Source organism: Adiantum capillus-veneris, chromosome 12 (genome assembly GCF_014529385.1).
Source record: "Adiantum capillus-veneris isolate H3 chromosome 12, ASM1452938v2, whole genome shotgun sequence".
NCBI lineage: Eukaryota > Viridiplantae > Streptophyta > Polypodiopsida > Polypodiales > Pteridaceae > Adiantum > Adiantum capillus-veneris.
The window spans coordinates 105,397,412-105,415,053 of NC_140942.1; the positions used below are offsets into that span (position 1 = coordinate 105,397,412).

A 17,642-nucleotide genomic window follows, 5' to 3' on the forward strand; every position below is an offset into this window, starting at 1 on the left:
GAGAGGAATTCTTGAGGGAGTGAGTAGTAATGCCTAATTGTACTTAGCCATTAACATAGGCCCAAGCCTACACTTTCTCCTAGAGGGAGACTAGCCATTCTTGCAACAAGCTAACCTTGGAAGATCAACTCTAATCAAAGAAGGTCTTGCACTTGATGTATCAATCAAAGTGGAATTATCCACTCTTCTTCTCTCTCCATCAATAATGGTGCTGAAGGGTTTGTCAAGTAAGATGTGTTCTACATTGATGTTTTCTTGATTTCTTGTTGTTTTCTTTTTCATCTCTAATCCAACATATATATATATGTATCTAATCTCATCTCCTTAAGCAAACCTATCTCTCTCATTCTTAGTAATTCATCCTCTCTGCAAATTCTAGGTTCTCTTTTCTACAGGTACATCTCTCCCCGCAGTATCCTTATTGCCTACGGGCAAGAATAGGGCTTGGGAGGGAAACTTCTCATCTCTTCACTTCTCTCATATCTACATTTCTCACATACTATCCTAGATGAATAACCCACATGATGATCATTTCTATCACTTTCACTCTGTACGATCTATTAGAATTAACGTATGGATTAGTCGTAAAATACACTTTCAACAACGTATAGTGTTTCTCTTTGGCCCAGAAAGGCTTAATGAAATACTTCTATCACCGGATCCCATCATACTACCTCTCATAGACTATAACTTTTCTTTTGACGTAAGCGTAGTTATCTTGCTATGAACCAAGAGGATTTGTACACACAATTAATCCCAATCACTAGACAAAATATATATATTATGGTAAGCACAAAACTACAATTCCAAAGAACAATTCGTAGCCTATTTGGCCAGCCAAGATTGAATGCCATTAACTCATCTGTTAACCCTTTCATATTACCCATGATACGATATGACCATAGCCTTGATGTTTTCATTTTCGTATTGTTTTGACATTCTCTTTTGTGTTCTTTCTTTGTGTGTGTGAGTGCAAGAGAGAAAGAGTGAGTCTTCTTTGATTGCACTTCTTTCCAAACCCTAGTCTTCATGGCATCTATGGTTTAACTCCTTCATATAGTTTTTGTTGAGTTCTCTCACAAACTCTCACAGCCATAAGCCCGGTGCTTTCCTGGCAAGACCGCAAATTTCTCGACATATCTTTGGTGAACCCGACGCGAATCTGCTAGGGTGAGATTTTGTGGATAACCATGGGTGATCATGTTGAGCAACATGGTATGCATTTTGACCCAGCAACAATGCAAATGTTTCAAGCATTTGCAATGTTCATGCAACAACAACATGCCATTGAAAGAAGGGAGATTTCAGCAACGAAGGCCATACAAGCAGTCGTCAATAGAATGGATCAGTTCAATGGCAAAGATGTAACCAAGTACTTACGCGAGTATGTGAAGGAGATGGAGCTGCATCGCGTGTCAGAAGGTGAGATGATTCAAAGCTTTGAGCTAGTTGTTGCTCCAGAAATTAGAGAGCATGTTAGGGTAATTAAAGATGGGCATGGGAGAAATTGGGAAGAACTCAAAGTAGCTTTAAAGGAGGAATATTTCATGGAGGACTCTGAGAGAGTGACCAAAAGGACATTCTTAGAATGGGTAGTCAAGCCAAAGCAAGGACTATCAATAACAGAGCTACTTAGGGAATTTGAGCGGCGCTATGCACAACTCACCAGGACAGAAAGGGCCACACTAGATGTAGAGAAGACAGATCTTTTCTTACAAGCTGCAGGTAAAGAGTTTCAAGAAAATTTGGAGCTTCTTCTTGAAGATAAAGATGCTGAGCCCCTCAGTCCAACACCATTCAATTTCTTGAGCAAGATCTAGAATATATGCTTTCTATTCTCGGGGGGTTCAACTCTTAGACATGTAAGTTACCACGTGAGTTCAAATGAATGGGTTTTTTAATTGTCAAAATTGAAAAAAAAAAACAAGATTATATTTTCAAAAGGGAATTTTAAATTGATTTTAGAGAAAATCCATAAATTTTTGAAGAAAAAGGGGTCATTTTATTATCTTCATCATGTAAGTAAAGGGGTTCTTTTAATACCCTTTGAATGTACGTTATATGAATAGTTTCTTATAGTTGCACCCCCCGAGTTTCTATTGATGATTTTGTAGTCAATCCCAAACTGCAACAGCCTTTCACAATGAACTTGCAAAGTTTGGCATTGCAACTTGAAGTATTACTAGGTAATCGACCAATGTATAGTTGCATGAAGCATATTCGAGTTGAGATCAAAGCTGCTAGTCAAGTTATAGATTTTCAAAAATGTATTGGATCAAAAAGTCAGAATGTTGCTAGAAATTAATGCTACCAACAACAGAGGACCTAGAACCAAATTGAGCCTACAAGAGCAAGAGATGGCTTTGAAAAGTCTCTTTCATTTGTTTTGGATTTTCAAAAAGATGCTTCTGGAGGAAAATCATTTTTTTATGAATTTTATTGAGTTCATTCTTGATAATTCTATTGTATGCTTTGCCAATGAAGGATGAAGAATTGCCAAACTTTTACCCTGCTCTCTATCCCAAGTGCAATGAACTACCTTATCAGTAGAAGTATTTACAGATAGTTGATCAGTTAAAAGAGTGGTATGAGCATAGCAAAGTAGATTGGGTCGCATGGGAAAATGTTCTCAACATCACTAAACAAGAACAACTGTGTTTGAATTGAAGGATGCTTTGCATTGCTTTAGAGGGAGGATGAATCAGTGGAGAAATCAAACTTGACAATTGATTTGATTGACTAATGAGTTCCTTCGACTATCAATAGAAGCTTCCAAAATCCCAAAAAACGAGATGGCGAGTAAAGTAGCATCAAAGTCAGAGTTCAGGGAGATGGCTGAGGTATTTCACAAAATGGAGATGATGACTATTCATAGGTAGTAGTTGGAGCAAGAAACTATTTTTTGGCTTATTCAAAAGGAGAATGTTGGCACCAGTGCTCAAGGTATGGGTCAACCTCTGGCAATTCAGGTTTCATCTCAGGCTATTTCGAAGGGCGCAAGGAAGAAGGTTCCAGATAAGTAGAAACGATGACACCCCATATCGCATGTGGATATGCAAGCCAATGCACAAGCATAGAAAGTCATTGCACAAGCATATAACTGGTAGGATAGTGGGGGAATTCATACCACTTCCCTAAGGATATCAATCATTTTCCGAAGCATACTTGGAATTTTGTAAACATTCTAAAATTCAAAGAAGAGAGGGAAGGAAATGTAAACATTGGGAACATACTCTAGTAGGGAATCGGAGCAGTATTAGGAAATGGCGATTGCCGGATACAGCTACCAAAATAATTATACAATGCACAGTCAGTTAGAAACCCAGCTTGATACCTATAAATAGAGCTTATTACTCATTTTGTGGGCTATTCTTTTCACTAGCCATTCCAAAGTCTAGTTCTACTCTTTGTACTCTTTGGCATTTGCTCTCAGCATTACTTGGCTCTCACGGTTATACTTGATACTAGTCAATGTACTCTCATCATCCAAATATACATTCCAGTTCTAGTCTTGGGCCCTTGCTTCTATTTCCAGTTTAGTCATTGTCTGATTGTATATCTGAAGTCTTCTTGCCTGATCTAATATGACTAACTCTAACACTCCAACCATGAATAGCTATTAGAAGTGACGAGATCATTCCAAAGGTGAGCTAGCTACAATGATTAGACATACTTGTGATAGCTCTGTCTTTCGAGTGTCGAGTAGTAAAAGTGGATCTTTAGCTAATTTAAAATGTTAATGGACCTAGTTTAGCTTCTTTTGTATAAGTGCATAGTCAAGGACGGCTATGATTTCAAGGGCACAATTATGTGATCAAATTTGATTTTGGTCTATTGAAATGATTAATTTTTGTCTCAAGAATTGGCCGTTCTAAAGAGTGAACATAAAAAGAGTGGAAGGACCAAGATACGAAGATGGTTGTAAGGTGTGCTTCAGGACCTTAGGGTGCCAAAAGGGTGAAGAAACCTTCAAAAGTGCCCATGCAATCAATCTAAGGTGCATCTCAAGACCTTAGGGTGCCAAAAAGATGATGAAACCTTTACAAGTATCAATGGAATTCTTTCCAAAATCAAACACGTTTTTACGGGGCTAAAAACCTTTACAAGTATCAATGGAATTCTTTCCAAAATCAAATATGTTTTTACGGTACTAAAATGCATTAAAAACAAGTCATGAATGCTTCCCAAAATTTGTGGGGATTCTAGCCAAAATGGACATTTGGGATAGCTTGGACATGGCTTGAGGATCCCTAAGTATCCATGCAGACATGCCTCTTAAGGAGGCGTGGTGGATACTCCTCAAGAAAAAAGTAGTGGATAAAGAACTAAAGGAAAGTTCTAAAAGTGGTTGGACTGCTAAAAGGAAACCTAGTGAGACTATTTTAAAAAATATCTCACATAGAGAGCTGAGCTCTGAAAATGGTCTAAACATTGAACCAAAAACAGCGAGATCTATAACTTATGTGTTGAAGACTTTTCGAATAGAGGAGCGGAAGAGGGTGGAAAATGCAAAGTAATCACATCCTACAAAGCAAGGCTTCTCCCTCTCCAAAGGTTCAATCCTCTCTCTTTCCCAAGAAAATCTTCATAGCTACTATGTATTTCACTAGAAAATTGAGCAAAATACAGCTTCTAATTCTCGTTTTATGAAGTTCTAAGTCTTAGTAGAGTGTGGTAATTACCCATGAGCTCAACAAATTCATGGTTTATGTCTGCACATATTTGCAATTTCTCTATTCATAATGGAAAGTCCTTTTGAGGGGAGGTTTGCCTCATGAAATCGACCCTCTATGTTGTGTCGATGTTAGTTTATGCTTGGCTTTACTATGTTTATCATTACTAAATAGATTAAGTAGGCAACGGTTAATTGCTTGCAAGTTTCAATTTAGTTACACAAGACATGGTCTTTGTGCTTCCACAAGGTCGTGAGCATTTTGATGGAAGAGGTGCGGCCCCTATATGGTGCATTTATCGCTTTAAACAGAGGTTGGTAGGCTTAGATGAGATTTATCCATCACTAGAGTTGTAGCTATTTTTCTTCTTCTTCTTCCATATTGTTTTATGACATTTTAATGGTATAGTATGATGTGATCTCTTCTTGTGGGCAATACTTCATAGATACCTACGTGTTTTGTAGAGAACTTCAATGCAATCAAGGTGCAATGGATGATGGAAAGCAAGAGTTGAGTGGAGGCATGGTAACCGTGACTTTTACTTCACATGTTCCGTGCTTGTGGAAGAAACACTGCAAATATCTAATGTAGTTATATGGTTGCAATTCGAATGGTTTAGGAACTTACTTGCAAGGGAGATGTTTGCAATATTTGCCTCAAATTTTACCACGATGGTTTTATCAATTTTTTAATAATGTTATTGATACATTCCGATTTCTTATATTGAGATTTTACCAAAAATATAGGAGAAATTGTGGTGAAATTTTTCCAAATTAATAAACATGAGTGAAAGTCCAATCATAGGTTACACAAATTGTGCGGGAGAAGTTGACAAGGGAGAATTACAATGTGTAGTCCTATAGAATGGAGAAATTATTATGGGCAAAGGATCATGAGACTATATTACAAGTGTACACAAGTATTACAAGTAAAAAAAAGCAGCCTCTTATCTCCTCTTGGCATCCAAAAAAATAAATTTAATAGTGCTACATAAAGAGTAAAATGAAACAAAAAAGAATATAAAAGGTATAGAAACTTGAAAGAGAAGAAAAGAAAATGGAAAATTACCAAAACATGTCTACAAGTTTTGAGATACATATAATATAATTCACACAATGAACATCAACAAAAGGAGATTAAAGGTAATTGGATATTTTTTTCCCTAAAGAAAGGCTTTATTTATGTATTTGATTGAAAGAAAAAGGTATGAGATAATGTTGTGGTCATGTGAAGCATAGTTATCAGTATGATCTTACTAATGCAACTATGCCAAAATCAATATGATCTTACTAATGTGACTATGCCAAAATCAACATAGTTACAAAAGGCCTTGCATAGCTGCATAGTTATCATTATGATCTTACTAGTGCAACTATGCCAAAATCAGCATAGTTAGAAAAGGTCATGCATAGTTACATATAAGACAAATGATTGGTGCACATCATACCATGCATGAGGCACAATTATTTCAAAAAGTAATTATGCATTGCATGCCTATTCCCTAGCGTAGTCACCGAAATTAATGCAATTATTTCTAAAATTAATGGAGCATGCTCTGCATGGCAACCGAAGGTAAACCATCATTTGAGAAAATGGCATAAGAGCACATACATACATTGAGCCTCTACAGTGCGACTTCTTCTTTTGGCATAACAATGCGCGATTTTTTATTGATACTAGATTAAAGCAAAATTACAATGGGGAGATTGATAGAGGAGAGCCTCTACAAATTCATGACTTTTCACAAAAGATATATCTAAAGTGTGACTTCTAGCAAAAGATATGATCTAAAAAATAATTAACTTGAAGCTGCAATCAAGAATAGAAACACAAGCTTTGGTGTTATCTTTTGCATGTTAGCTAACTCAGTTGATACCAAAGTGGTTATGTTAATATACATGATGTCTTAGTTATCGTCAGGCATGCAACATGAAAGGTAAGGTAAGCATGCTTTTCTATCTTTTTTCTTGCAAAAACAAGATGGTTGGCATGGTAGAATATATCAATTGTGGAAGGCAATGTTGTTTTGATTCAATGTAAGAAAGTCCAGGTTATGAACCCTCAAATTTTCATGGGCTCTCTCTCTCTCTCTCTGCAATTGGTGATAAAAGATGCCAACAACTCAACCAATCATAAGCACTTAACCTTCAGGGCATAAGATTTTCTCTTTTGACATGGCACCAATACCTGCTGATGAGACCCTATGAGTGATTGCTTTGATGGTCACTAACACCCTTCAACTAAAATAGCATTAACATGAAATTGCCAATCAGATCTCAGCACACTACAAAAGCCAAGGTCAAGCTTTGTTATTTACATGAGAGCGCGTTTGGTTGGCTTGGCAAGCACAAAAAAACTGAACAAAACAAGGTATGAAGCTGGCTTCACCTCATACATTTCCAATAGACACATCATGGAGCTTTGGGTGATTCCATATCTTTCACCTTACAATGGACAAATACACCATGGCATGCAAGTGCACATCACCCGTGCTACCTCTGCATGCAAGATCCTCCATACGAGCATGTGAAAGAATGGAGCACTTCCAAATCATAGTCTTTGTGTCCCAACCAATGCACTTTTGATGGCTAAGCACTTAATTCTAAACTTACAATGGCAATGCATGCACCTCAAACAAGCTCAAAAAATTTCTCAGCAAAGCTAGCCCCTCTTGTATGCAGACTCAAGGCATACTCGAGCAATGTGGGGGGCGACAAAAACGGAGGAAACCCTCTCCACATCAATGCCTATAATGTTTGAGGTCCTACAAAGAAGTGAGTGCCTTACCCCTGCAGAAGCATCTTACCTTGCTTATGCTGCCCACTCACTCGAGGTCTTGGATAGTGCTTTGAAGCAGTGCGAATGTCGTATTGCCATTGCCTTTCTGCCTTTCCAAGATGTCCAGAACATCTTGTTTCTCCATTACCCTGTTCCTCCCTGTCCATTCAAACAACTTAGGAGAGAGCTCTTCTTCCATACAATCGGATTGAGCAGCAAATTTGTCAATCTTGTTTTGCAAAGGACAGTAATGCTTTCGCTTGACATTATGCACTTCTGGTTCCTCAGTTTCACTTTGCTTGGAAAAGTGTTGCAACTCTCTTGGACTAAGCATCCCTGCAGGCCTTTCTTGCTTACGGCTCGGAGTGCCATGGATCTGATCTCTTAAGCTAGAAGTAACTTTGTTCATGGAGGTTGCCTCACTTTCCTCTTCAGCCTTAACTGTGGTGTTGGTCTGGTGGCCACCGTCACTCGTTTTGCACGCTTTCCTTCGCTCTAGAAGCTGCTCCAGTAGCCCATTTTCCTTGTCATTAACAAAGCGGAGTATCGCCTTTGCAGCTCTTTGCTTCACTTCCTTGATTGCAGAGTCCCATTTCTGCTTCTCGTGAGCCAGCTGGTCGGCCTTGGCCTTCACCTCTTCCTCAAGGTAGTCGATTCTTCCGTCTTTGAGAGCAACAACTGCACTTAGGTCCTCAAGCTTTCCCTTAAGCCCTACAATTTCCTCCTCCCACTCACTCTCCCTCTTCTCCAACCCCTTTATCAGCTTCTGTTGCACCTCTTCTTGCATATCAGAAAGCTGTGACCTTTCTCTGCGTTCATCATGGAGCTCCTTGCTAAGAAGACTGACCTCACTTTTAAGCTCCTTTACAAGAGAGTCCACACTATGCTCCTTTTCTGCAAGCTGTTTCTCTAAGGCATCCACTTGCCGTACCTTCTCAGCAACCTTGTGTTCAAAACTTGCATTCTCCTGCCTTATCTCTTCTTCTTTCCTTTCCATGTCATGTTTAAGCCTATCAGTGAGTCGTAATGTATTTGATAATTTGCCATCCAAAACCCTGCTCTTCTCTTCAAGAGACTCTAAGGGAGATGTATGCTTGGCTATATGCTCATCTTGTAACAATAAGGGTGATTCTCGCAGCAACATCTTGAGGCTTTCGGTGTCAGAGTATATGCTACGGGCCAACTCTAAAGCATCAACCTCTTCACTAGAACCATCAACCACTCTACTTAACTTCTGCACCTTTGTATCTTCCCTAGGCAACCGTACGACATCATTCAGTTCATCCACTCCTTGCCTGCACAACATCAATAACTCAGTAAGCTTTTCTTGAGATGTTTTTAAAGCACATAGCTCCGCCTCCTTCTCCTTTAACTTCATAGCCCAGTCCTGTTTCTTATCCTTCCAATCAGATTGACAAGAATTAAGCTTTTCCTCCCAAATTGCTTTTTCTTCTGTGAAGCTCGCTTCGACCTTCTTGAGCTTGGATTCCCATTCTTTCACAAACTCTTCAGAGCCCTTTGCTTTATGCTGCAAAAGCCTATCATGCTCAGCTCTGAGAGCTGCCAGCTCTTTCTCCTTCTCTTTTGTGCTTTCAAGAAGCTGCTCAAGTTTTTTCTTAAGCCTCTCCCTATCTGTTTCAAGCATATTGCAATGACCCTTCAGCCTCTCAACTTGATCTGCTCGGTGTCTGAGTTGATAGCTCTCAGCAAAATGCCGCGACCTCGAGATTGCCAACTTCCGGATGTTCTTCTCAAGAGCATCCAAAAGCTGCCGAAGTTTTCCATATTCTTTCAACCCCTCTTGCACAAGGGCTACTCTCATGTTAGCTACGATTTCTTGCTGTCGCAACAAAGCTTCCTCAAGCCTCTCTATCCTATCTTGTGCTAGTCTAATGGCCTTCTTATCTTCTTTCATCTCTATAACCCTTTCCAGATCGAAGTTCATATACTTTCGTGCATCCCTTGTCAAGGGCTCTTTCCGCCTTTGCAAACTGACCGTCCTTGTCCTTACTGCTGAGCCCTTTTCGACAGGATGATCTACTGGTCCTACCTTGCGATCTTCTTGCTTCTTCTCTTCCTCATGCACAACAAGATCTTTCTTCACACCTTTGTCTCCCATTAGCTTTTCAGCTGTCTCAAAATCCAAAGAAAAGCGTACCCTACCAGGATTTCTCATCCTGTCTTGCTGATTCTCCAAACAATGATCAGATTCTATCTTTTGTGAATTGCCTTGATCAAGTCTCTGCCTGGTAAGTGTATGTTTATTGCCAGTATTTATCCGTGAATCTGACACACGACCGCGACTTATGACATTGCTGGAACCCACATTAGTTTGAAGGGACTGATTTCTCTGTCCATTATCTCGTTCATCCAGGGAAGAACAATTTGCATAGTCGTTGTCCTGTTCTTTTCTGACTTCTCGAGGAGACTGGTCTCTCCGATGTCCATCCAGATATGCCTCTGTTGCATAGCTCTGAGAGTAATGTCGCGAAGGCCGTTGAGTGTCCTCTATACCTTCGCCCATGCTTCGCATTCTGTCAGTAATAATGTTTTCAGGATTGCCCTTGTATGAAAATTCAGCAAGATTCTTGCCATGGTAGACCACACCTTCTGCATGAGGTGTTCTCTCATCATTTAAGGATGATGATGATGACGATGCAAGTTTCACAACATGGGCAGGCCTCTGCTGAAGCGATCTCTTGGTGCCATTTTCCTTTGCGTGCAGCCGGGATGGAGAATTGTTTCTAGCCCGATTATAAGCATTCAGTTTCTGTGGCCCTATCTTTTGAGTGGCAAGCTTTCCATATCCAGTCACATCCTCATGACCCCAATCTTCTCCTTCACCGAAACCCATCTCATGTTCGACATCTATGATATCTTCAATTGCTTCAATATGCAGGTTTTTATGCTCAGAGGACTGGTTGGGCTTCACTAATCTGTCCATATTACCTCATCAAACAGCGCCCCCATCAGCCTGTCGTAACGCGTTTTGCTACAAATGGTGGGGTTTAGAGCTTAATGAGAGGATGAGAGGATGAGAGGATGCGGTCTGCATCTGCACACTCACGGAAAATGGAAGTAAAAACCTGCTCAAGAAGGTGGACAAGAGAGGAAGGAAAAGAATGGTACCTTCAAAGCAAGGAGTCTCGGACATTCCTCTGCGTACGCAGAGCGCTCGACGCCGCTTGGCTCCAAAAGAGGTCAAAAATTTGAATTGTTGTTGGGCCGTGTTGGCACTCATTTCTAAGGCTGGGTTCACATTGGGGAGGCAAAAGAAACACTCCAAAATGTGCTTTTCCAAGTGGAAGAGTTGCAGAATGCACACTTCCAAGTTCCGCCACCCATTTGTTCACATAGAAGGTGGAACAAAAAGTGACTCTCTTTTTTTCCGTCATCTACTATGAGCATTGGGTGGCGATGGAACAAAGAGTGAAAGGAAGCAACATTTATCAATTGCATCAATAAACCATAATACAAACCATATCCCAAATATTTTATTAAATTTAATGCATTGGCTATAAAGATCTAAGTTGAAGAGGATGATGAATCCATTTTCTCTAAAGCCACATTTTCAAAAATAGCTTGGACATTCATCCTTGCTTGCTCTCTGTACATTGCTTTTGCAATACTATCTCGCCTCTCATAGCCAACTCCAAGGTCACTAGCACCTCCTTCATCGTTGCCTTAAGCACGCTTCATAGCCTCCTCTATTCTGACTTCATGTGTTTCCCAAAGCTCCATCATGGATGTAGCATCTTCTCTTCGATCCTCTACCGCACTCTCACCATGACCCGCCAATTTTGCTTCTGTCTCCCGCACCCACTCCATATCAAAAGATCCTCCATGGAAAATACAAATGTTGTGAAGCAGAAGACAAGCTACAACAAGATTTGTCACATAGCTTAGATTCATGTCACATCTTTTTAACAAAATGCAAAACCTTGCCAGCAACATTGCAAAAGCTCTCTCAACATGCATCCTTATACTCAAATGTGAAACGTGTGTTTAACCTCACTATCCTATTTTATTGCAGTTTTAGTGAGAACCACGATTAAGTTGTCAATCCATGGGACGAAACTGACTCGACTAGTGCATAGAGGCTACAAAAGGTTGTCAATCTCTCGGAAAACAACAAACAACTCGCATTTAACTCAAGCTACACTCAAGTGGCTGAAATCACCAAAAGCCAATCGTTCATCGGCAAACAAATCACATCCGTTACAGCATCAAATGACATCCAAACATAACGAAACTTCATGTATATAAGACCTAAGCACATGCCTTATGGTCTCAAATTCCACTTTAGGTCAAGTGCCAAAATCGCGATTATTAACAGCAGTGGATTTTTGACCTAGTTGTTTTCAACCCAGAATGCACATAAATGCTTAGCAATGATGCCCCAATACACGACCTATGCTTAGTTTTTTATTTTGAAGTGCAAATGCCTACTTATGATGAAATTAGGCCGCGAGTCTGCGACGCCAAAAGCTACAAAATATTGTGATGTGTTTACGTCAGTGCGTAGAGCTCTTACCTGCGGTTGCAATGCAACAAACGTGACTACAATGTGACAACCAGAGAGGGAGTAGGAAGCGCGAGAAAGAGAGAAGTGAGCGTCGTTAGCTCACGTTGTGTATTTCATTATCCACAAACTTACAAATAACTTACGAAAATTGGCTTTTATACCTTAGCCAAGGTTTTTGGTGGTCAAAACTAATAATTTGGGAGCTCTAACTAAAGATAGGTAATGACAGGTTGATACAATCTGGAAGCTTGTAGCTCCGGCTCATCAATTACAAGTTTTATCCGAAAAATAGGAGTTAAAGTATTCTCGATTTATCAAAATAATAAGTGTTTTTACAATAAGAGCTCCGAAAAATGGTATCCGTGTTAGCTTGCTACTAACATTCCCCCCCTCCTTGCCTGTGTCGTCCCTTGACATAGCTTTATGGGTTGAAGTAGTCTTCGGGTTGACGGCTGGCGAGTCGGTCTTTAAGCACATTTAGTACCTTTTGGTATCTGATCTTTCTCTCTTTATCTAGCACCTGCAAGAACTGCATTTTGACTATGTTTTTAAGCTCCACAGCTGAGTAGCCTACAAATCTCGAAGTGGGGTTGCTGATCACTGGCCCATAATATCTTCATTTGCCAAGCAAAGAACCTTGTGTAGAACACTTCCTCAAACGGCAACATATTATGTGAATGTAGGAACATGCACCGGGCGTAGAAGCCATAGAGGACTTCTTTGGAAGGTTGGCCACTGAGATCGTAGCATAAACTTTTATTACCCTCGAGGAATGACATCCAAGGGGCGCTTGTTTTCTCTGGCTCATGGAAAACTTCGATGCAAATGAGCAGCAGTCGGCAGATTTTATATAGCATTGCACATGATAAATCTGGTAGACTTTTGAAAAAGGACATGGCACCCATGTTAAGTATGGAGCCTGATTTACCCTTGTAATTTTATGTGGTAAAAGTGCACATTTGTAAGGCCCCCATTATGAGGAGAAGCCATCATGCGTGAAGGAAAATCACTCACCGGAAACCAAAATTTTCACGGATAAGAATCAGGGGCAACTTTAAAGGCCTCGGGGGCGGAGGCCCCTGAGACTTTTTTTTCGTCGGAATATTCTTTTTCGTCGGAATATTATGGCCGATGGCCGGTGGTCGGAAGTCAATGGCCGGTGGCCGGTGGTCGAATTCAAAAGCGGACTTGTCTTCTCAAGGACGGCCACACATGGGCGGATTGGAGGGTCCGATTTGGACTTATTCACACAAGGGCGGCTACACATGGCTGTCTCTCATAAGAGAGGGCATCCCTTTTGGCCTATAAAAGGAGGCCATTTCTACACACATTTCATAGTGTGAAGTTGATGCAACAAGGTGAGTGTGAGGTGGTCAGAGTGAAGCAAGGCGGGAGCTCCATTAAGGGTATAATCCCTTTGTAAACTACTTCTTGTTTTGAAGTAATAAAGCCATTGAGTGGCTGCTTTCCCGTGGACATAGCCCACATTGGGTGAACCACGTATATCGTGTGTACTCTCTCTCTCTCTCTCTCTCTCTCTCTCTCTACTCTATAATCTCGTGTATATAAATCTGTCTCTCTCCATTAAGTAATCTACTCAATTATCTATTTAGCTACGTCTTATTTCCTAACAACTGGTATCAGAGCAAGGTTTGCTCGTAGCTAAACTATCTCAAGGAAAGGATTCCTTGAATTGAGTGGGAGTTATGGCGGAGGAAGGGAAGCTCAAGATTGAGAAGTTCAACGGCAAAAACTACCAACATTGGAAGATGCAGATTGAAGACTATCTCTACCAGAAGGACCTCTATTTGCCACTAGGCGGTCTTGCGAAGAAGCCCGCAACAATGGCAGATGAAGCATGGATTGTCCTTGATCGAAAGGCACTGGGAACAATCCGGTTAAGCTTGGCGTCAACGGTGACCTTCAATGTTTCGGAGATGAAGACCATGGAGGACTTGATGAAGTCACTTGACGACTTCTACGAGAAACCATCGGCATCCAATAAGGTATTTCTTATGAAGCGCTTGTTCAATCTAAAGATGACAGAGAATGGTTCAGTTGCAGAACACCTAAATGACTTTAACACAAACATAAGTCAACTTCGATCAGTGAAAATCAATTTCGATGACGAAGTGCGAGCTCTCCTTATACTATCATCTCTACCGGATAGTTGGGACAGCCTTGTGATGGCTGTAAGTAATTCTATCTCTGGCACAAATACTCTAAAGTTTGATGATGTTGTGGGTGTTCTCCTAAGCGAGGAAATGCGAAGGAGAAGCACAGGAGAATCATCAAGTGCTGCACTATCAGTGGAAACAAGAGGAAGGCTTAAGGAGAGGTTCAAAAACCAAAAGGGTCGTGATCGCTCAAGGCGGAGCAAGTCACGCACAAAGTCAGTTCTTGAATGTTGGAACTGCGGCAAGAAGGGCCACGTCAAGAAGGATTGCTGGTCCAAGAAGAAGAAGGAGACAGAGTCTCAAGACAACAAGCCAACATCGGAGGCCAATGTGGCAGGTAAAGTAGAGCAAGATGCTCTAATTCTCTCATTAGACAATGTGTCTAATTCCTGGATAGTAGATTCCGGGGCTTCATTCCATGCGACACCACACAAGCAACATTTCCAAGACTACACCAAAGGTAATTTTGGGTATGTATACTTGGGAGATGATGAAGCTTGTGATATTGTCGGCAAAGGTACAGTTTCTGTCAAAACTGCAACGGAAATGAATGGAAGCTTAAAGATGTTAGGCATGTTCCTTCTCTTCGCAAAAATTTGATCTCTACAGGACAATTGGACGATGAAGGTCACAACATTGCATTCGGAAACAAACGGTGGAAGATCTCAAAGGGATCTTTGGTGGTTGCCAAGGGTGAAAAAGTCGGTACACTTTACTTGTGTACTGTTAGCACGCAACCTTCAGCTTGTGCCGCAACTACAGAAGTTGACAGTGAGGTGTGGCACTACTGACTTGGGCATATGAGTGCCAAAGGAATGCAAATCCTTCAAACAAAGAAGCTTCTACCAGGTTTGAAAGAAGTGGACTTAGAGTTCTGTGAAGATTGTGTTTATGGTAAACAAAAGAGGGTAAAATTTCAAAAATCAGGAAATGAAAGAAAAAATAAAAAACTTGAGTTGGTTCATTCTGATGTTTGGGGTCCTGCAAGTACACCATCACTTGGTGGCTCATTGTACTATGTAACATTCATAGACGATGCAACTAGAAAAACATGGGTTTATGTCATGAAAAATAAATCCGATGTATTTTCCATAGTTCAAAGGTGGAAAGCCTTTGTGGAGAATGAAACAGGTACCAAGGTTAAATGCCTCAGATCCGACAATGGAGGCGAATATTGCAGCCAAGCTTTTGAAATCTTTTGTGCTAGCAATGGCATTCGGAGGCAAAGGACAACCCCAAGGACACCTCAACAAAATGGGATTTCGGAAAGGATGAAACGAGCACGAAGCATGCGGCTACATGCAGGCCTACCGCTTGAGCTTTGGGCGGAAGCTGTAAGTACGTCTGTGTACTTAATCAATCGGTCACCCTCAACGGCATTGGATATATGGGGGAGTTCCAGAAGAGGCATGGACAGGTAAACCGGTGAATTATGCATTTCTCAAAGTGTTTGGGTGTGAGGCTTTCATGCACATAGATAGAAGCCTAAGATCAAAGTTAGATGCAAAGTCCAAAAAGTGTTTCTTCATTGGCTATGGAGAAGGAGACTTTGGGTATCGCCTATGGAATCCTGAAGATGGTAAAATCTTAAGGAGTAGGGATGTAATTTTTAACGAACAAAATATGTACAAAGATTACTTGGAAAGAAAACAAACAAAAGAAACAGGTGATGAGTACATGGAGCTTGAGGACGGTGAAGACTCAAGGACTGCAAACGGTGACAATGTGAAACAACTTCAACCAAATGAGGAGCCTCAACCTATTCCCCGAAGATCTACAAGAGCAAGTAGACCTCCAGAAAGGTTTGTTCCTTCCTTCAACCATCTCTTGATCTCAGATTCTGGAGAGCCGGAATCATATGAAGAAGCTATGCAACATGAATCCAAAGAAGAATGGACGAAGAGCATGCAAGTGGAGATGGAATCACTACATCGCAACCAACCATGGGAGTTGGTTGAGTTGCCTAAAGGTAAGCGGGCACTTCAAAACAAATGGGTGTACAAGCTAAAGGAAGAAGAAGGTGGGAAGAAAAGGTACAAGTCTAGGCTTCTGGTAAAAGGTTTTTCTCAAAAGAAAGGTATTGACTTCAATGAAATATTTTCTCCTATTGTAAAAATGAACTCAATTAGGCTTGTCTTAAGCCTTGTGGCTGCTCATGATCTGAATCTCGAGCAAATGGATGTAAATACGGCATTCCCTCACGGTGACTTAGAGGAGGAAATCTACATGCTTCAACCAAAGGGGTATGAAGTAAAAGGTAAGGAGAAAATGGTTTGCAGATTAAAGAAGAGCTTGTATGGTTTAAAGCAAGCATCAAGACAATGGTACTTGAAGTTTGATTGATGGATGTTGGATCATGGATTCACAAGATGCAACTCGGATCACTGCGTCTACACGGAGAATTTGGGAGATGGGAAATTCATCATCCTAATGTTGTATGTTGATGACATGTTGATTGCAAGTGATAACATGCAGGACATCAAAGACCTAAAAGAGGAGCTGTCCAAATCTTTCTCAATGAAAGATTTAGGTGCTGCAAAGAGGATACTTGGTATGAAAATATCAAGGGACAGGACGAAGAAGACAATAAAGCTATCTCAAGAAGATTACATCAAGAAGGTACTAGAAAGGTTTGCAATGCAAAATGCAAAACCAGTTTCTACACCTTTGGCTAGTCATTTTAAACTAACGAAGGATATGTGTCCAAAGACACAAGAGGAGATAGCCTATATGTCTAAAGTTCCATATGCTGCAGCGGTAGGTTCTCTAATGTATGCTATGGTCTGGACAAGGCCAGACATTGCACATACAGTGGGAGTTGTGAGTAGGTTCATGGACAACCCAGGTAAAGAGCATTGGCAAGCTGTGAAGTGAATACTTAGGTATCTAAAAGGGACAACAACAAATGCTTTGTATTTTGGAGGAACTGATATTTTTCTAGAAGGGTATGCTGATGCAGATATGGCAGGTGACAAAGATACTCGAAGGAGCACTACTGGCTATGTGTTCACGGTTGGAGGCACAGCAGTAAGCTGGGCTTCAAAGCTGCAGAAAGTGGTTTCACTTTCTACCACGGAAGCAGAGTATGTAGCAATGACGGAGGCAAGCAAAGAAATTCTGTGGCTTCACAGATTCTTAGAAGAGCTTGGATTCAAACAAGACAATTGTGTCTTGTACAGTGATAGCCAAAGCGCTATCCATCTTGCGAAGAACTCAGCCTTTCATTCAAGGACAAAGCACATTGAGGTGAGATATCACTTCATACGCACTCTTTTGGAAGAGGGACAACTAAAGCTAGGAAAGGTGCATACAAGTGAAAATCCTGCAAACATGTTTACAAAGGTGGTCAACAAGGAGAAGTTGAGCTTTTGCTCATCTTCAATCGGCATTCAAGGGTAAGAAGCCAGAATGGAAAGCAGTCATAGGTTTGGTTTGGAGATCAGTCTCCAAGTGGGAGATTGTTAAGTATGGAGCCTGATTTACCCTTGT

At 40.7% G+C, this 17,642-nt stretch overlaps 1 protein-coding gene across 1 annotated transcript; it reads right to left on the minus strand.

Moving 5' to 3' along the window:
• Positions 1–6,843: 6,843 nt before the first annotated feature.
• LOC147446260 (uncharacterized) lies at positions 6,844–10,684 on the minus strand. The gene is made up of 2 exons (XM_086526201.1): positions 10,581–10,684; positions 6,844–10,506 (listed from the first exon to the last, which is right to left on the minus strand). Exon 2 carries the CDS (start codon positions 10,393–10,395, stop codon positions 7,498–7,500), a length of 2,898 nt encoding a protein of 965 aa, XP_086382327.1. The 5' UTR covers positions 10,396–10,506; positions 10,581–10,684; the 3' UTR covers positions 6,844–7,497.
• Between the last annotated feature and the right edge of the window lie 6,958 nt (positions 10,685–17,642).

Excerpts from the sequence above, each read along its gene's own strand:
- LOC147446260 (XM_086526201.1), bottom strand. The coding sequence starts at position 10,395 with ATGGACAGATTAGTGAAGCCCAACCAGTCCTCTGAGCATAAAAACCTG.